Source organism: Tiliqua scincoides, chromosome 7 (genome assembly GCF_035046505.1).
Source record: "Tiliqua scincoides isolate rTilSci1 chromosome 7, rTilSci1.hap2, whole genome shotgun sequence".
NCBI classification, from domain to species: Eukaryota; Metazoa; Chordata; class Lepidosauria; order Squamata; family Scincidae; genus Tiliqua; species Tiliqua scincoides.
In genome coordinates this window covers 16,812,859-16,833,227 of record NC_089827.1, presented here as the reverse complement: position 1 = coordinate 16,833,227, position 20,369 = coordinate 16,812,859, and the positions used below count along the sequence as shown (strand labels likewise).

General features: G+C 42.6%; 1 protein-coding gene across 9 annotated transcripts in view; it reads right to left on the bottom strand.

Moving 5' to 3' along the window:
- The window catches only part of NRCAM (neuronal cell adhesion molecule), a 66,231-nt gene extending 49,461 nt beyond the window's left edge, over positions 1-16,770 (bottom strand). For 5 of the 9 annotated variants that reach the window (XM_066633395.1, XM_066633393.1, XM_066633396.1 and 2 more), the window contains exons 1-9: positions 16,608-16,770; positions 15,428-15,550; positions 13,784-13,954; positions 11,657-11,713; positions 9,871-9,982; positions 7,301-7,485; positions 6,458-6,589; positions 3,936-4,079; positions 543-654 (exon numbers count right to left, since the gene is read on the bottom strand). In XM_066633395.1, the coding sequence (XP_066489492.1) occupies positions 543-654; positions 3,936-4,079; positions 6,458-6,589; positions 7,301-7,485; positions 9,871-9,982; positions 11,657-11,713; positions 13,784-13,954; positions 15,428-15,550; positions 16,608-16,755 (1,184 nt within the window). In that variant the 5' untranslated portion in view covers positions 16,756-16,770. The remainder of the gene's footprint in view (positions 1-542; positions 655-3,935; positions 4,080-6,457; positions 6,590-7,300; positions 7,486-9,870; positions 9,983-11,656; positions 11,714-13,783; positions 13,955-15,427; positions 15,551-16,607) is intronic. The other 4 variants (XM_066633400.1, XM_066633399.1, XM_066633402.1 and 1 more) reach the window with 2 other exon arrangements.
- Positions 16,771-20,369: the final 3,599 nt, after the last annotated feature.

Here is a 20,369-nt window from a genome sequence, read left to right as displayed (position 1 = left end):
CTCACTGCTCACCCCTGTCTCCAGCTCATTTATGAAGAGGTTGAAAAGCACCGGTTCCAAGACAGATCCTTGGGGCACATTGCTTTCCACCTCTCTCCATTGTGAAAATTGCCCATTGACACCTCTTGAGGTGGTGCAGATCCAGGGAGACCCATTGGGGCTGCTGCAGCTTTACCCAGGGTAAGAGGAAGGAATTCCCCTTGCCCTGGGCTGAGCCGCAACTGGCCCCAACCCTGCTCTGGATGTGGGCAAGCCTGTTGACCTTCCTGCTCCAGAACAGGTTACGATTGAGCTGCTTGTGAATACACAACTGCTGCTCCCTCCAAAAAGCAACAAAGGCACTTCCACATGTACATAAAAAGAACATTTAGTTCTTTTTATGTTTTTACGTTTAAAGAACATTTAGTTCTTTAGTTCCACATAAAAAGAACATTTAATTCTCTGTATTGTTTTACAAATTCCCAAATATTGTTATTCGTTTGCGTTATTGTTGTGAATGAAACAGAACACTTCTTAAGATGCCTTCACTATTACCAACTTACCATTCTATTTCAGGCACAGGTGAACCAAAAAATGCACAATCTAGTAGCGCAGGTTTCTCTGCAATGACTTGGTAAACTTTATTATGAGGAGTGAGGATTCTTGGCGGTTCAACTTAAAAAAACAACAACAAAAGACACTGCTAGAATTGCTATGATCCACTTTAAATACTTTTTAATAGAGAATACGTTTAAATAGTAAATAGATTTTATAAGTTGTGAGGTTACTGCATATGACATATTGAAACTGATCATGTCTGAAGAACTCAGCATTCAGCCAATGAAACCACATGCTAATTAACACTCTGAGCAACAACAGGATTCAGAACCAAAGCCAACATTTCCAAAAAGACAAAATGAGACCTCTTTCCCTGCAAACTGGACTTCCTTTCATAGCTGTAATGCCCATGCTTTTCATGACTACTTGTTATAAAAATGTAAAGCTACAAAAGCCGGGTTTTTTTTAAGAGTACTGTACTCAAAACCATTAAAAACTCAGAATCAACAGATCCTTTTCTCAAAGATCTCAATATGATTTTTGGACTTTCTAAAAGAATCTTGTTAACAATCTTTCTTCTCAATAGCTTAATTGAGTTGAATAGTTTTCCTCAGGCATTTTCCAGTCTTGAACAGAATTTATAATCCACCACTTTTGAAAATGTATGTGGCAGAAAAAAGGAAGCACTAGTCTGATTTTTCCAGAAGAGAGCTATAATCCCATTGCCCTCCTGCAGACCCAATGAAATCAGACCTGGCCACGGTGACCTATGCCCTAGTGACATCCGGATTAGATTACTGCAACGCGCTCTACGTGGGGCTGCCTCTGAAGACGGTCCTGAAACTGCAACTAGTGCAGAAAGCGGCAGCCCGTGTGGTTGCTGGGGCTCATCTGTTCAACTCAGTTGGGCCACTGCTTCAGCGGCTACACTGGCTGCCAGTTCGTTTCCGGGCTGAATTCAAAGTGCTAGTTTTGACTTTTAAAGCCCTATACGGCTCGGGTCCAGGTTATTTGAGGGACTGCCTCCTTCCATACAATCCAACCCGTCCTCTCAGGTCATCAGAAGGGGCCTTTCTGACTGCACTAGCGGAGGTGAAGGGGATGACTGAAAGAAAGAGGGCCTTCTCGGTGGTGGCTCCCCATCTGTGGAACTCCCTCCCCCAGGGATTGAGAACAGCTCCCTTTTAAGAGTCCTTTCGGCAGGGGCTTAAGACCTTTTCATTTAAGGAGGCCTTTTATGCTGACATCAGGGGGGATGGCACTTTTTGAATGGATTTTAATTTGGGATCCAGGTTTTTATTGTGTTTTATTGTTTTTAATGTCTTTATATATGTATATGCATATTTTATGTTTTTTAATATGTTTTTAATTGTGAGCCGCCTTGAGTGTCCTTCATTGGATAGAAAGGCGGGATATAAATCTCTAAAATAAATAAATAAATAAATAAATAAATAAATAAATAAATAAATAAATAAATGGACCGTCCTTCTGATGTATCTTACGAGCCTCTTCCTATACAAACCAGCATCTTGCTGAAACACACACACTGAAAACTAAGCCCTGTTGGCTTCATTAGTACTTCCTTCCAAACCAGTGTGTTTAAAAGCATAGGAGTAAAGCTCCTCACTATGTAATCTATTTTAAAATAGGTACTCATTTGAACTGATGTTTGGTGGCGAGTTTTAAATTGATAGGAGGTGAGATGAGTGCTACATTGTATCTAATTTGTTGATTTTAATCCTGTGTGTTTGTGTGCGTGCGCGCATGTGTTAGCAAATTTTAAGCCTAAGGGTTCGGAACATGAAGCTATTGCAAAATGAGTTGCCTGTTAGAAGCATGTCACCGGAACTAGATTCAGTGGTTTGAATTCAGTGGTCTCTTGCAGTTTGAAATAGAGGAGATTCTGGTTGGATCTCAGGAAGAAATTTTTGACAATCATTACAGTTCGGCAGAGGAACAGATTGCCGAGGGTTGTGGATTCCAGGTGGCAGATACTCTCTCACTGGAGATCTTCAAGCAGAAGTTTGACAAGCACCTGCTTGAGATGCTCTAGGGCAGGGGTGCCCAAACCCCGGCCCTGGGGCCACATGCGGCCCTCAAGGCCTCTCAATGGGGCCCTCAGGAAGCCCCCAGTCTCCAATGAGCCTCTGGCCCTCCAGAGATTTGCTGGAGCCAGCACTGGCCTGACGCAACTGCTCGCAGCGTGAGGGTTCGAGCTCTCACATGAGTTGTGGGATGAGGGCTCCCTCCACTTCTTGCTGTTTCATGTCTGTGATGCAGTAGCAGCAGCAAAGGAAAGGTCAGCCTTGTTTTGTGCAAGGCCTTTTATAGGCCTTGAGCTATTGCAAGACCTTCATTCATTCATATAAGTTCGTCTTTAATATATTCATTTATGTAAACGTATGTAAATTTATTCAAATTTTAAATGTAAATTAATTCTTTTTTTCCCAGGCCCCTGACACAGTGTCAGAGAGCTGATGTGGCCCTCCTGCCAAAAACTTTGGACACCCTTGCTCTAGGAGTTAAACTAGATGAGCTTGTTGATCCCTTCCAACTCTATGATTCTTTGAACTTTGCATGAACTGCACTGTCTATCAATTTCCAAGCTCAGTTCAAGAGGCTAGTTATGATATTGCAAGCTCTCAGTGGTCCGGAATCCAGATACTTTAAGGATCACCCATATGTGTCTGCCCATGTGTTCCAATTGTTATCTGTGGCCTTGTTACAGGTGCTTCAGGCATCCACTAGGAGCAGACCCTTTTGCTGGTCATGACAGCCTTGAGGAATGACCTTCATATAGAGGCCAGGTGCCTCCTGCCCTGAAAAACCTGGCTTTTCTGTTTGGTTTTGGAGTGATGCTTAGTCATTTTGAATGCCCACTTGGGAGATAAAGCAGGATACAAATCTGTAAATAAATTAATTACTGGTGGTGACTGGGAGACATTGCTGAGCAGGAAGTGTGATTAGCTAACTCAACAATTTAAAACCCTTTTCATCACACAGTACACTGACAGGGTGCTAAGATTGTCAAGGCACACCATGCTGCAAGTGGGGGGGGGCTCACACACCCCTAATGGTCCAACTAATAAAAGACCCTCTCTCAAACTCTTCTTATGTTCTTAAACTCCGGCAGCACCATTTGGGACACACCAATGGGCTGTGACACAGTAGTTGAAAATAAGTGGTTTAACTGTTTATATATATATATATATACATATATAACTAACAAACAAACCTTTAGGAGCACTACTTAGAAGGAATTACTTTTGTGTAAATATGCTCAGGCCTGAATTGTGTAAAATTATACATTATAAGGAAAAAAAAAATCACACTACAACAATAGATCATTACCACTTGTTGTTTTCTTTTTTCCATTTTTAAAAAATCTATGGTCTTACCTAAAACATTCACAAATGCATTTGCTAGCAGATATCCGTATTCATTAGAAGCATTACATTGATAAACAGCACTTGACCTTTCTTGAACATCAGTGAAAATAATTGTATCACCATCTACTTTTCTGCTAGGATCTTCAGGAGCAACTGTTTGAAAAATGTAAAAAAGGAAAGAAAAAAAGAACCACAATCTCGTTAGGTTTTAAGCAACAAAAAATTAAGGAGAAATTCAAAGACTGAAATTTTATAAAAAGATAAAACACATTAATTAGGAAATGCAACATGCAATTTATGCGATTACCTTCAATTTTTTTTTGAGAAATCAAATAAGATCGTTAATTAATATTTTCCACCAAAAGACAATTGTGGCAAAAGGTATCAAAAAGAAGAGCAAAGTGAAGAGTAACTGAGAAAAACATCACACTCAGTACAATCCAGGCGAAGTTGCTTCTTTCTTTCTCCTTCTTTTACAATGAGAATGAAGGAAAACCTAGAACTACTAGTGTTAAAACACCACCCTGGAGAGGGGGGGAGGGGGTTATGCATGGTGGATTTTTAAAAAACCATTTAAATACAATTTAGGGCCCAATCCTATTCTCTTCCCTGATGATGCAGACACATTGAAAATGGGTACACTATATTGAAGTTTAAGCAATTGCCATAAACCAGAATCTAACCATAATTTTCCTTCCCAACTGATTATTAATCAGTTGAATTTTCTGATAGAAAATAAAATCAGTTTAATCCGATTACTGGGCCACAAGAGGCATACTGCAAGACCTACAGGGACTCTGTGGCTTTGAAATTCAAATGTTGCTATTTTCTTTGAAATGATGCCCTCAGTCTACATCTTCCAGCACTGAATTGGGAGAGCCACAAAAGTCGCATGAATACTTTAATCTGTGTACAATCAAAGGAAGCCAGTCCCAGTACATTTCACATCAAAGAACCTCAAAAATTATAGACAGAAAATATAAATAATAAACTTGTGTGCTTTTTCTAAATAATACCTTATTCCAACAAATAATGTTTAGTGGCATAACTGTATCTCAAAATAAAGTGGTGCTTCTAATTAATACACACTGTCATTGCTCTGAGCAATCCTGGTGAGGCAAAAACTTGACTCATCATTACTATAAATAACTGTTCTATTTAAACCCATGAGCATAGTTCACCACACACTACCACTACTTCTGGAAGGTGCACAGCATGATTGTCAGCCTCTTACCTTATATCTCTTCCTCTTACTTCCTCAACTCTTATTTGAAATGGCCAGCCATGCAGCGCTAGAACTATTTACTCATCATCCCCACATATATAACAAGTACATGATGGGGATTGGATTGCCAACTTGACCCCAACTTCTGACCCTATGTGTTTAATATTAGTGTACAAGAAATGCAGAATGGACACAAAATCCCTACACATGAGACTGACAGCCCAATTCTATCCTGTGTTGTAATGGGGAGGCTGGCTGGCCTGCCCCATACCCAGAGCAGGACTGGAACCAGTTGTGGCTCAGCCAGGGGCAAGGAGAATTCCTTCCCCTTACTGCAGGTAAAGCTGTAGCAGCCCCAATGGGGCTACTCAGATCTGTGCCACCTCAAGAAGTGGCACAAATCCAAGCAGCCCAAAGCTGCTTTGGGTTGCTGAGGACCACCCCTGCTCAACCCCCACCTGCCCTCCCCCTGACCTGGAACATCTCTCTCCCACCCTCTCCCCCCAACCCCGCGCTGGTCTGAATTAGCTGGCAGCAGGTTTATTGTTTCTACCAACCCCACAGGCAGAACATTCATGCACTCACCTCCCTCCTCGGATAGTGGTGTGAAAGTGCTTTACAGTACTTTCGCAGCACTGCTAGGCCGGTGCAAGGGACTTGTGCCGGCCTTTCTGAAGGCCAGGATTAGAGTGGATTTGGGATTGAAGCTGTCTAAGCCTGCATAGGGACTTTGTGGCTACCCTATATTCAACTATAGCCTCTTTCATGCATTTAGGAAGCCTGGGGCAATCAGGTTTTCTGACTGTATGGAAAGCTACTTTGAACCCTTTTCATCTCACACTACACTAAAATTGTGAAGGAACACCATCAGTTTACTTACAACTGACAGGGCACATTGTACTGCTAGTGCAAGGCTCACATCCCCCAAAGCACAACAGTGTGCTGTGGCACAATGGTTTAAAACCTCTGCTATAAATAATCAAACTTATGTACAAACCCATCTTATGCTAACACTGAACACATGGACATCAAGGGGTACAATCCCACTTTCCACTCCGTACATTCAAAATACAAACATGCTGGGGAGGATGACTAAAAAGCCCTTCTGTCTTTCAGGGACTCTCCTATGCTGTCTTCCATAGAACTCTGCAAGACACCCTCTCTCGCACAGCCTCTCCCCCCATCTCTGACAATGTGGCATGTTCCTGGTGCCTCATCCTGCAATATCTTTTTCAATCTTTCCTAAGGGGAAGTATCAACTAAAAACTATGTTGTTCAGGAAATGTTAAAAATTTAGCTTGCGTACTTGCAATAGAAACTCCATTTGCTAACCAGCCAATGCTGGGTTTGGGTTTGCCATTTGCTCTGCAGATCAAAGAACCATGTTCTCCAGGAGATAGCACAAGGTTTGTTGGTTCTCTTATCCAGTAGGGTGCAGCTGAGATGTAAAACAGAGAAGAAAACAGTCAGCATTTGATTGTGCTTGCTGATATATGCTGTTTTACAAAGACTAAAGGCACAATCCTAACCCAGGGCAGGAGGTCTGGTCTAGAGGGTAGAGCCTCCATTTGCCTGAAGATTAACATCCACAAGGTCGCCAGTTCGAGGCCACCGGCACCGTGCGACCTTGAAGCAGCTGGCAAGCTGCAGCTGAGCTGTTCCATCTGCTCGGAGCGTGGGAGGATGGAGGCCAGAATGTTAAACCAGATCGGAGTGTAACAGCTTGAATGTGGTGGTTCTTGAAAGAGAGAACCTTCTTTCAATTTGTAAAAATCCCTGCGTGGATTTAATAAGCCTGCCTGTGTAAACCGCCTTGAATAAAGTCTTGAATAAAGACCAAGAAAGGCGGTATATAAATACTGTATATTATTATTATTATTATAACCCCTTTTGTGAGTGCTTTCCAGCACTGGCATAAGTGCAATGCAGCTCCGAGGTAAGGGAACAAACATTCCCTTACTTTGAGGATGCCTCTGTGAGTGCCACCCAACTGCAGGATGCAGCAAACGTCCCACTGGCACTGCTATGCCAGTGCTGGAAAGCACTCACATAAGGGGATAGGATTGCACCCTAACTGAATTAGTGCCATGGAATATGTTAAGAAATAACATATCAGCTTTACTAATATGTAATTAGTTATTAGTTTTACCTTTGACAGTGACTGTAATAACATGGTGAGCAGAACCCAATCGATTTCTGGCCATACATTTATATTTTCCAGAATCTGCTTCAGAAATGTCTATGATCTTAAGGGTTTTATTAAAATTTTCAATGAATGTTCTGTTGACAGGAAGCTCACCACCTTCTTTAATCCAACGAATAACTGGTGTAGGTCTGGAAGGTAAAATACACACAAAGATATGAGATTAGAATGACTGGAACACATAGGTAGAGGTGCTTGTTTCTGGTGAGTAAGAGAGGATTACACCTAGAGGTTCCCAAACTGCGGTGTTGCAATGAGGGTGAAGGCAGTGATGCAATTGCCATGATTGTGCCACTGCTGGGAACAAAAGGTGTTGTGTTTTTTTAACTCATCCCTGGCAGTGCAAGCCTTCTGGAGGCTATGGGGAGCCTGCGGGATACCTCTGTAGGGCCTCCCCAAGCCCCAAAACAGCTAAAAAAAGTGATCCTGATCCACTTCCAGCTTTGCGATCGCAAATCAGAAGTGGGCGAGGATCACTTTTTTAGCTGTTCTGAGGCTTGAGGAACCCTGCAGAGGGATCTGTGGGCTCCTCGCACCCTTCAGAGGGACAACACTGCCAGGGTTAAAAAAAAAATATCTTTTGTCTTCAGCAGCAACACAATTCTATGCTCCCTTCACCTCTGGAGGGGCTTCTGAACCTTGCTGAGGTCACAAGTATCCACCTGTCACTTCCGGTTTTTGGCCAAAAATGGCCATTCTGAGGCCCACCAAGTCTGTGAGCAGACGTCCGCAGCTTCAGTGGGGCTCAGAAGCCCTTCTGTGGGAGAGGAGCTGGATTCCCCTTGCCTTTGGAAGGTCCAAACCATAGGGATGTGCTTTTGCTTGCATCCGCAATTTCACCTATCTGTGGGGGGGGGGGGGGTCCAGGAATGGAATCCCTGCGGATAAGGGAGCACGCCGGTATAAATAATATGATGAAGCCTGCAAATACATTTGCAGAAATGTCTCTTCCAACTTCACTCTTCCTTGTATTTTATATGAATGAATACAAGGACAAAGAGGGCTTGACAAAAGGAAGAGGCATAAAAACATAATTTAAGGTAGCTCTTAAGCAAAAAGAATATATATATATATATATATATATATATATATATATATATATATATATATATATATATAAAGTTGATATATCACAATTTAACATAACTATTTTATTCCAAAACAATATAGAGTGTTTCTTTAAGCTTGCAAATAAGCTGCTCTAGAAGTCTAAGAAGTAAAAAGAAGCAAAGAGATAAAACACATAACCTCTGAGTATCAATACTAATATCTTTTCTTCTTTCTCTGACATTGCTAAAAAGTATACGTAACACTTACTAACCATTTGTACTATTACTTCGTTTTTTTATTTTATGATGCTATAAAGAACTTAATATACCTTTCCACATGCAATAGCAACTGAAACAGGAAACATTCTTTAAGCACTGCATACAGACCTGACCAAAATTGGCGAAGCACACATAACTTCTTATGAATCATCATTTGCAGTTGTGTATGCACAAAGAAGCCAGTAGATGCCACTAAACATCCCATTTATTAATGAAACTAAGCTATACCACAAATCAATTTACACAAAATAAGTATAAGACAAGGTGGAACCTAAACTTTTTTCTATGGTGCTTACTGGCACATTAATCACAAGGAAATGGATTCTGTTATGTCAGAATCTTGCTTTTCAACAAGTGTACTTAAATCTTCAGGTCATACTGAATCCTTTCTTAACTCTACAAAAGAGTAGCTGCAGGAAGTCAAGAAAATACAGAGTTTTTTTTAGGAACTGGCAATCAGCTCTTAGTGTTATATTTTGTAGTCAGCCAAAAAAATTCCTTGCGAACAATCCCAGTTCAGATGATCCAATAAACCATGGCTTCTTGGACTGCGCACTCTCCTCCTCTTCTCTTCTCTACTTATCTGTGAAGGAAACTGCTAATCCTGGTTTCATAGCCTGGTTTGTAAATCAAAGTTAAGCCACAGCTCCTAGATTAAGATGACACGTGAAACCGCTGTCAATAATAACTGTGCTCTGTTGGACCGTTTGAACCAGGCCAGTGTGTAATGTTATTATGTCACTCTGCTCTTGCCTATGACTATATATGAGCAGGAGTAGGAAGGAAATGGGCCTTACTCATGTATATTTTTACAGGCCAAAGATACAATTTATACAGTGGCATAGCTAAAGGGGGGCAGCACAGTAAATATTGCAGGCGCTGCAATGCGCCGTGTAAACAGCCCCTTCGAGTTGCTGTTGGAGCCATTCTAGGCACGCTTGCACATTGCTATTACTTTCCAGAATAGCTCTGACAGTGAGTGGGAGGGGCCACTTAATATGGCGCGTTGTGGTGCCTGCAGTACTTACCGCATGCCCCGCCCTATATAGCTACACTGAATTTATATATATGGACATTATTCTGCAATGACGCAATTCAAGGTTATTTTATGCATCCTGTTTCACATTAACAAAATGCAGCAGGTAAAACAGCCCTCAGGGAGATTTACATTCTAGACTGACAACTCACAAGCCTTCCGCGATGCACTCCAACATGAGGGTGTTTCCTCTTAGTGAGATTTTGCTACTTGTGGTTCCAGTGGGAGTTAAAAGAGTTGGAGCTCTCACTCTGTCTTTTGTGGCTGAAAGACAAGAAAAATGTATTTGGAAGGGTTTACAATTCAAATGTGATCCACCGTAAATGGGCAACCCAAACCTGAGCTGCCTGGGGCACCCATGCTCAGCAGCACTGGGAAGGGCTGTCGCCGGATCCTGCACGCCCTGGGCTACCGCGGGAGGGTGCCTCGGGAAAAGGGGACTTTTGTCCCCTTCTCCAGTGTAAGGTAAGCAGCCCCACAATGGGGCTACTCACTTTACTGCCGACCAAAAGGTCGGCAGTAAAGTAAAAGTGCTCGTGCAGGGCGCGAAGCCCTCCATGAGTGCCTTGGATCCTGTGGAGCAGAACTCTGCAGACCCGCCTCCCTCCATCCCCCGGCATGACTCCCTCGCTCCCCCCGGCACACCTCCCCCCCACACTTTCTCCATCCCCTGCCAGCCTCCCCCCTCTCTGGAACGCCTCCTCCCCATCCCCAGTTACCATGCCGTGACTCAGTGGTCCGGGAGATCACAGAGCCGCAGAAGCTAGGCGACTGTCCCGCGCAAGCCCAGCACCTTATGGCACATTTGCGACAGTGCTTGGCGGCACGGAACCATGCTGCCGAGCCCAGGATTGGGCTCTAATTCTACTGGTACATATGCTTACAGCATCTGATACTGATTACGGATACTATACATTTATGCATAAAGGATATATCACAAGAGTTTTTCACCTCTGCCGCTGTGCCTAGTTTGCCTACTTTACTAATCCTGGCCTTAATAATACAATTCAATAGGGAATAAGGGTTTCAGTAAGGGTTTCAGTCACTGTCTCTCAGCCTTACGTAGTAGGGTTGCTGTCTGGACAAATGGAGGGGAGGAGCTATGTACACTATGAACTCCTTGGAGGAAGGGTGGTATAAACACGTGGATAATAAACAAGTAAATATGTAGGCAACAGTAGCAGGTGGAGGCCGGGTGTGGTGAGTGAGAAAGGGAAGAGCATCAGAACAGAGATCAAAGCTGGATCAATCAGATATGATAAATTGGTTGGGTCGGTTCCTGTAATACATGTTTTATTTTGGAAAGTTTTCAAGAAGTGTCTGAGGTACACACAAAAGAGAAATTTGATAACATGGCCAAATTCACAGCCATCCACGTATGTTTATAGTATTATACAGATATCGCTTTGTAAAGGATAAAAATAAAAGCAAAGAATAAAAGATACATTAGGAAATAGATACTTTAAAACATGCTAGATATATATTCCTTCTAGCACGCATGTATTAAAATGGATAACACTTAAACAGCATGTTCAGCAGCACATTTAAGCAAGATGAGCATCAGTGAATTATTTACAGCATATTTATTACTTATGATCAGCGTGCACTATTGAAAATTCCCAGTGGTAATGAATAATCAGTTAATGTAGAAGGAAAAGCAATAAAATACATAAATATTAACAAGCCGACTACATCGTCTCATTGTTAACAACAAAAGTATGTTTCACATGCAAAAGTCTGCCATTACTTCTAAATAATTTAAAATCAACTAAGGTCTTCATATGGTGCAGTTTACTTACATCACCACCAGTTCTAATTAGTATATTACTATACGTTAGAATAGTAAGGGCAGTAAAATTAAGCAGCCATGGAGTGAAGTTAGTTATCTAAATTCTACAATGAAAAGAGGAATGCCGGAGTGGGATCTCTGAAACTCACCACCATAAAAATCAGAGTCACTCATATTAGCAGATATAGTTTCATTCAATGAATCCACTGAAATAAATAGAATATAATGAAGAATGCAGCTGGGTAGAAATAAATCTGGGGTTAAGAAGCTAACCTGTATACCAACATTGAGCAGCTCAAAGAGAAAGGAGCATTTTAATGCATTAACCTATTGATCAGTGGTATAGCTACAGGGGTCAGCTCAGTAAGTATTGCAGGGGCCGCAATGAGCCAAGTATTGCACCGCCCCCACTCACCACTGGAGCCATTCAGGGCAGAACACAGGTGCTCCTGCACACTGCTACTGTTGCCCCAAATGGCTCCAACAGCAAGTGTGAGGGGTGGCTTACACAGAGTGTTGCAGTGCCTGCTGCTCCCCTTTGCAGCTACGCCACTGCTACTGATGAACTGATCGCAACATCCAGGACAACCAGAAAATGTGTATTGTCAAGTTACAGTTGCTATTTGTCACTTTCCAATACTTTAGTGGGTTCCATTCAGTGGCGTTACCCAGTGCAATGCTCAGCAACATGGAACACGGGGACACGATGATGTTACCTCACTTCTGGGTTGCTGAGCTTTTGCTTCTGGAGAGAGGAGAATCCAGCCATGCCATGCCAGGTGTGGGTGCACAATGGCTCCAGCTGCAGTGAGTGCACCCTCTGCTCTTTGACAACAACTGAGCCTCCTGCTGGCCAGGATGCAGCATGTTTGAGGCTGGCGTGGCCGGGGTGGGAGCAACACTGGCATCTCATTAGCACCCTCTTTTGGCAGGTACCCAGGACAGACCCTGTTGCTAGGCAACTGGCAATATTCATAACATTTTAGTGAGCAACATAGGGACGATCTTGTCGCTAAGATACATTCAAATTAAGGCTGCAATCCTGTACACAGATTGCTTAAATATAAAAGACTTCAGTGTAATTTAAGCAGTTTAGATTGCATCCTAAAAGTTCAACAGTGCATAGTCTTTACTGCATTATGCATTTTTACAAAGTTCTAACAAAAACATACTGGGAATTATTTTCACTGGGTTGATGTTTAAGCTTTTCTGTGGCAGTACGCTGTGGCTGGGAATCCCTACTGTGAAAAGATGGAGCTCCCAGCCACAGAGTGCTACAGTATGAAAGCTAAGAACCCAACACTCTGTTTTATAGCTTTAAGTCACACATGCTGCAAAAAACGTTTCTGGACTGGTTCAGTTATCACATTCGCTGTTCAACAAACCACGGTTTGTTGATCAAGAACAAAATGATAAGCTTGAATTCTTCCCTTCCCATCTCCCCTCTCATTCCTGACTTCCTATAAGACTTTCTAGTCTACTAAGCCACAGTTTGCCATGATATCTGAACCAGAAAACTATGATTTGATTATATCCTAGCCACCAGGACTGCAATTCTTTCTATGTTGTCAGCAGTCCTAAGAAAGGAGGGGGGTCTTGGGTTTCTGCCTGCCACTACATCCTTCCTGAATAGGGTCAGTAGCCTATGTAGGGCTTTCAGGGCCACACCACCTGGCTTGTCTCCTATGGGCTGCCTTCCTCCCCTGGTTCTCAGAGCAAAGACAGGGAGGAGGTTTATAGCATCTTACTCCACCTCAGCCTCAAAGCCTTCTCCAGCTTCCCAGGGCTCTGGAGTCACTCTTCCAGCCCTCAGCCAGCCCCTTCTCATCCCTGGCCCACCCCTATTCTCCTGACCTTACCTGCTGTCCCCTTCCTGGTTCCACCCTCCCTGCCTGGTCGCCCTCTGAGTCTTATGCCTTCTCTCCGAGCGGCCGGGAAAGGTCCTGCAGATACTTGCTACATGGGTAGGTGACCTCTGCTCAACTAGTCGATTGACCATGCTGTCCCACACTGAGGCCATTCCAGCCCTTCCCAGCCTTATCCCAGCCTGTGGCAGGCCACTCTGTGGGTCAGGTAACTCTGGCCCAGACAGATGTAATGGGAAACTATAGTTTAACAAACCAGCAAGTTTGCTGTAAAGACAGGAAGAAGGGGAAGGGGGGGGTAGGTAGGAGAAACTGAAGGTGTTCCTGATTCAACATGTTGTCAATGATAAAGTGCTTACATCTGTTGAATCCAATATAAATACAAAACAGTTTATAAAATTGCATACCTACCTGGAAAAACTTTTAAAGAAATGGGTTGCTTCTGTTGTATAGTTTGAGTGTGATTAAATCTTGCATAACATATATAATCTTCACGTGTGTCTTCTTGTATTACATTAGAAAAATAAAGGTCTCCGTTTAGACTCTGGGAAACTCTACTATTTTGAGGCAGCTTTTGAAAAGCTGAGAAAAGAAAAAGAATATATTTAGAATGTCTCTAAACAAGAAATGGCTGTCAACACGTTCCCTCCTAGATACTCTTTCACCATGGCAATCTTTCCCTGTACAAGGATCACAAAGAGAAAGCTCAGCGTGAACTGGGTTGTGAGCTGAGACAGCTTGCAACCATTTCTGTTAACATGGTAGTTGCAAAAAATTCACAGAACTTTCACGAAAATGTCTCTGTATGGTCCAGGTCAAACTTATGGTCTGTATGGTCCAGGTCAAACTTACACATCCCTGCTCTCCCTCTGCAATTCCCAATCACCCACAACCCCCTCTCTCCCCCCTCCCCCCTCTGCAATCCTCCATTAGCCTCATCCCTGCACAGGAGGGATACTATGTATATTGTTTATCTCAAAAATTTAGTCTGCTCTTAAATTTTAAATACCATTTCTAAAGTAGTGCACAACAAACATTAAAAAGCCAAAACACATTTAATATATAGCAAAATACCGTATTAAGTAGCAGCAACAAAATGATAACAGGATTATACAGCAGTGAAAAATAGGAAAAAGATGGTTAAAGCAGTAGTTAGTCAACCTGTGTTAAAGTTCTCAGATCAGAAAATGAAAACTACTATTCATTAAGATATGGTCAAATTTTTGAAAAAGACTTAGGGCCCAATCCTATCCAATTTTCCAGTGCCAGTGCAGATGTGTTAGTGGGGCGTGCTCTGCATCCTAAGGTGGAGAGGCAATCACAGAGGCCTCCTCAAGGTAAGGTAACATTTGTTCCCTTGGGACTACATTGCGGTTGCACAGGTGCTGGAAAGTCGGATAAGATTGGGTCCTTACATCCCAATCCTATTGGCTGATCTGCTGGCGGACAAGACCGTCTTACAGCAGCTGCAAAACCTTCTCCAACAGGGAGGCAGTCATGCAATGACAGATCACCAAAGGCCTGCCTACCCAGGTAAGCTGGTGAGAGGAGGCAAAATGGGGCAGGGGGACTGAGGAATGAGGTGGCAATGGGGCAGGGAGAAGGATAGGTCAGGTTTGGGAAAATTCTGAAATTCCCCTGTAAATGTAGCCTGCACTTGTGCTGCTGCATTGCCGCGTGGGAATTTAGTTAGGATTGAACTGTAATCTGCCAGTTTAATATGAAACAGACTGCAGTGGAAATGCAATGGTCATGAAGCCATGTCTTGTCCAATTTGCACCACAGAGGAGGCCCAATCCAGCAAGGGCAATCCCTACCTGTAGATTATGCCTTATACGGAATCAGTTCACTGGTCCACTAACCTCAGTAATGGCACCACCAACTGGCAGCAGTGTTTCAGACAAGAAATTTTCTCTTCCTAACTGCAGTGATGAACCTGACATCTCCTACATGCATAGTGCTATACCCCTAAGTTATGACCCCTCTCCTGTAGCTCAAACATGGATATAAATACTTTCACCAGTTCTGTCTTCACGAAATGAAATGTAAACTTACAATTATCCATCCAAAATATTATAGGTGGCGGTAATCCCGCTGGGGGCCTGCACGGAAGAATCATGAAATCACCTTCTATTGCTCTTATTGGAACTAGTTTTTCTTTAGTCCATAAAGGGGACCCTATAGGAAAAGAAATTATGCAGTAGTGAAAAAAAATATCCAAGAGCGAGGAAAATCTCCTCTCTCTCTCTCTCTCTCTCTCACACACACACACACACACACACACACAAAGTTTTATGCAATGTAGAACAATTTAGCATGAATTTCTTTTGAAATACACTGTAAAAACAAACCGTTATGGCTTAACAACTTTCAGGAAGTTAGTTTTCAAATATTAAGAATAAGACTTCTGGATCATCTTAAAATATGCATAGGCGTATCTTGGATACCATAACTCTGGGTAATGTAGGAAAGCAAAGCAATTAAAATTTTTGAAAAGCATAACAGACCCCTGATGAAGAAACAATTGATTTGATTTGATTTTTTACAAAAGCTATACATGAGTTGGGAAAATACACATGGTTCCAACATTGTGCACAGTTGCATGTACTAAATTTCTGATGTGTTCAATGTGACTTTTCTACGCATAATGAGAATAAGGAAGCAGGATGCCACCCAGGTGTTGCTAGAATGATGCACAGTGTCACAATTTAGGTCAGTTATTGAAGCAGCTGTTGCTGCATCCCATTATAAGCAGTGAAGAAAACTTTATCTGAGATGCAACCGTGCCCGTTTCAAGGCAATAGTTATGGTTATCATGAGTGTGTCTCACTGACACACTTTTAAAATTCCATCTATTTGCTCCCATAAAAGGAAAAAAATGTACAGCTTTTGCAATATTTAATGTTTGAATGTAGAAAATATGAACATTTTTCTTCTGATTGTGATGCTTTATACAATACCCAGTTTTAAACATGATGGAAAATAAGGGGGGAAAATTTGCGTGCTGAACTTACTAAGAAACTGGAGAAAATAGGCATCTTTTTCATGCAATACAGTACTAATCTAGAATATTAGAAACCACACCATTACCTTCTAACAAGATTGCTCTGATGATTAAAAAGATGTCTTTTTTATAAAAAGAAATAAAAGGAAGAGAGGAAATACAATTAAATAAAAAGTATACAACAAAAATAACAAGAGGCATGAGTTTAGGTTCTACTGGTATTTAACTTACTGGATGAGCGTATGACAATATTATTGGAAATTGCTGCTCCAAGCTGATTCCTGGCTGTGCACTGATAAACTCCTTCATACTCTTCTGCTTTTCCTCTATTTTCATCATTTGTTATATTTATTATAAGTGTTCCTGAGTGTGGCTTCATGCTTACCCGTGGATCTTTATCAATGTCAAAATGGGTTCCGTTACGTGTCCATGAGAAGCTATCAGTTAAACAAAAATGTCAAGGTTGGTGCTTATTTGGAAAACATCATTTATTTGCTTTTTGACTAAGTATCGCTTTTGAAGGGCAAACTTTGACAATGGCAATATTAATGAGATATCCAATGAGAAAACATGAAAAAGAAAATATCTGAACAAAATGCAGTCTTAATTCAGTCCCTTAGAGCAGAGCCACGCAAACTGTGGCCCGGGGGCCGGATCCAATGTTTGCTTGGATCCGTCTGCCCAGTGAGTGGACCTTGCAGTTCTGCTTGGGCGCCGTGTGAAGACCCCCACAACAGGGGACAGGGACGCTCTGGGCAGTCGCATTTGCCCGGATGTCCTGTCGCGCAGCCTTCTGTATGCTGGGCAGATAACATGACTGCCCAGAGCATCCCTGTTTCCCAATCAAGGAGGACTTCATGTGGTGCCCAAGCAAATGCTCAGATACAGTCCGGACGGGGACCGCATTCTGGGCGTGCAGCAGTTGCAACTTTGAGCGCCGCTGCTTTAGAGCAATGGTTCTCAAACTGTGGGTTGAGATCTGATTTTTTTGTGAACCACAAATTGACAAGCTGATAGCTGACAAGGAAAATGTATTAAGCCCTATGTAAAGCGAAACTCAGTCATATGTGTGTGTTTACTCTTGAGAGGGCAAGCATGTCACAACCATTATCAAAGCCCAGGCCAAAGGGAATGCAAGGCCACCCAATCCAGTAAACGTGAAACTAAACCAACGCACCAGAATCACCCCCTCCCAACCATAGTAAAGAGGATGAAAGCAGAGACTTGAATGGCAGGTAAAGTAAAACTTTTTTTTTTTTGCCTCGTAAAGCTAGGTGGGTTCATTATGAGCTCCTTGATACACTTCCATTCCTTCCATTCCTTGAGCAATTCCATTATGAGCTCCTTGATACAATAAAAGTAATTAAATGTTTTGTAAGTTATCTACTATGAACCCAGTTCGATGAATGAACAAAAGCACTTCTTTGTGCACTTGATAAAGGCATATATCTATTTCCTTCTGGATACCGCACCTCATTGGGCACCATGCTGTTCTCTTCAACCTTAGAGAGGCTTTTTAATGAAGCTGCCCCTGGAAGGTGGAGCAGAAAAGCTCTGCGAGCAAGCAAGGCATCAAGTGCAGGGCTTTGCATCATGGTCATTGTGGATAGCATCCACAGTGACGCATCTCTGAATGGAAACAGAACTCTATGAATACCAGCTCTTCCTAACAGAGAAATAGCATTCTGCTTGTGCAAAGGGCCTCTTCCCCTCACACAGAGATTTGAAAGACTGGCTTGCTCCTTCTGCTCTCAGAGGAGTTTACCTCCATGGAGTGTGCTTCCATTCTCAGAAGCATTACTCTGGATGCTACCCAGGACACAGAGCACGTTTTAAGGTCAGTCTATTGTCTCCAAGGCTGTAATTTAGAAATGCACACAAAAAATAAGTACTGCATTTGCTTTTTACATATTCAGGGTGTTTCCTATACATTGCCTTGTAATTCCTGAAAAGTAGGTCAGGATTAATATCCCCATATTGCAGAAGAGGCTAAAAGCCAGTGGCACGCATGTATAATGAGGTCATGGCAGATATAAGATTTCAAATGACTTCTTTGTTCACGGGTCATTCTCATAACCTCTGTTTGTCATCAGTTGCTATTTGAGTTTAACTATTACTGCATGGCATTATTTGTTAAAATATTGGAGAAGCATGATTCCCATCATATAATTGCTTGAAAATTTATTTTTGAGTACTAAAAGCTACACGTATCTCTATGTAAGTCATAGAAATGAACCAATGAGAGCGTGCTATCATATCATGTTCCTTTTCAAGTATGAACAACAGATGAAGCTCTAATTTCACTATACATAATAGAGAGCAGAATCTCCAAAAGTGTGTCATGGGGCGGATGGAGACATAAGGTGTTTGTTGGGAGCCCCAAGCCTTGGGCACGTGAAGGAGAAAATGGTATGCGTGCCCTTCTACTGTATGCCAAATCTTATTAAACATGTGCCCTTCTACTGTATGCCAAATCTTATTAAACATGGAAGGCAAAAGAAGGTAACAGACAAAGCAGAGGACATCAATGTTTTTGCTGAGGGTGCAGAACACAATGCATGTTATGCTATACTTTCAAAAGTGGACACGCACCTCTAAATACAGTCACTCAAAAGCCAAAGTCTTATACAGTGGGCCCTCCTTATATGCGGGCTCAGCATCATGGATGCAAAATCCATGGCTTGAGGGCCTCAGACTACCTCCTGGATGTAGGAGCACCGGGAGGTGCTCGGAAGCATGGGGAAGCCACATGCAACCTCTGGAAGACCAGGCGCAGCCCCCAGGTAAGTAATTGCAGCACAGCGTTCCCCCACCCACAGATTTCATCCAAAGAATTTGGTATCTGCAGGGGGTTCTGGAACAGATCCCCCGTGGACATTGAGGGCCCACATTATTCAAAAAGTTATAGACATTGGAATTTTGAGTTCTAGAATCACTCCTCCCTTCCTTGTTAGAAAGTATCAGATACGGAAGTCAGCAGTTAACTCATAACCCTCCATTCAGGTTACTTTAGCAAGGCAATTCTCAAAATACCCAAATCATTTATGAATTTTTCTAAGCTCTAAAACAATAAAACCAATACTAACCTAGGAGGCGGCTTTCCCTTTGCTTCACACTGTATGACAATATTCTCTCTTGGGTCAACAATATAGTCCTTTGGAGACTGCTGTGTTATCGTTGGAGGCTGTGGCACTTTTTGTGAAATATAATTAAAAAGAAAAGGAACTTCTTTAATTATTATCTTCCAAAGAATGGCACATGACATTTTTGTACCAAGTAAAAAGAAAAGACATAGCAAACCATAAAAAAATTAGTGACATGAATCACAAGCATTTAATGTGGCTGCAAACTTGAATGGTAGTAAGTTCCCCTGAAATGAATGAGGTATGTCATAATTACACACCTTCAAAATTACAGCCTTGAATACATAAAACCAAATCTACTGCAAGAGATGCGGAGCCAAGCTATTTGCATGCCAGTTTCACACTGAATCACACTTCAGCATAAAAAGCATTCTAATTATTATGGGCAGCTGCTTATACAGTGTTTTGGAAATATATCTGAAACTGTGCCGGCCGAGAGCCCAATCCTGAGCTCTGTGTGCCAGCTTACTGCTGGCACACACTGTCACAAACGTGCCATAACGGAGCCCTAACACCGAGTGAGTGCCACTGCTAGTCCAGCGCTGGGTTAGCGCCAGGTGGGCACCTGGCCTCCACTGCTTGGTGGTCGCACGGACCACCGAGCAGCGAAGAGGTAAGCTGGGGTGCGGGGGGAGGCAGAGAGCAGGCATTCCGGGGAATGCGGGAGGCAGGTGGAGAGTGGGGAGGAGGCGTGACGGGGAGGTGGGAGGTGGGAAGAGGGCAGGAGAGGCACCTCCCGGGGGAGGGAGGTGGGAGCAGCGGAGCTTCACTCTACCGGATCCAAAGCCTCTATGTTGGGCTCGTCATCCAACATGAGGGCTTTTACCTCACTGCTGACCTTTTGGTCGGC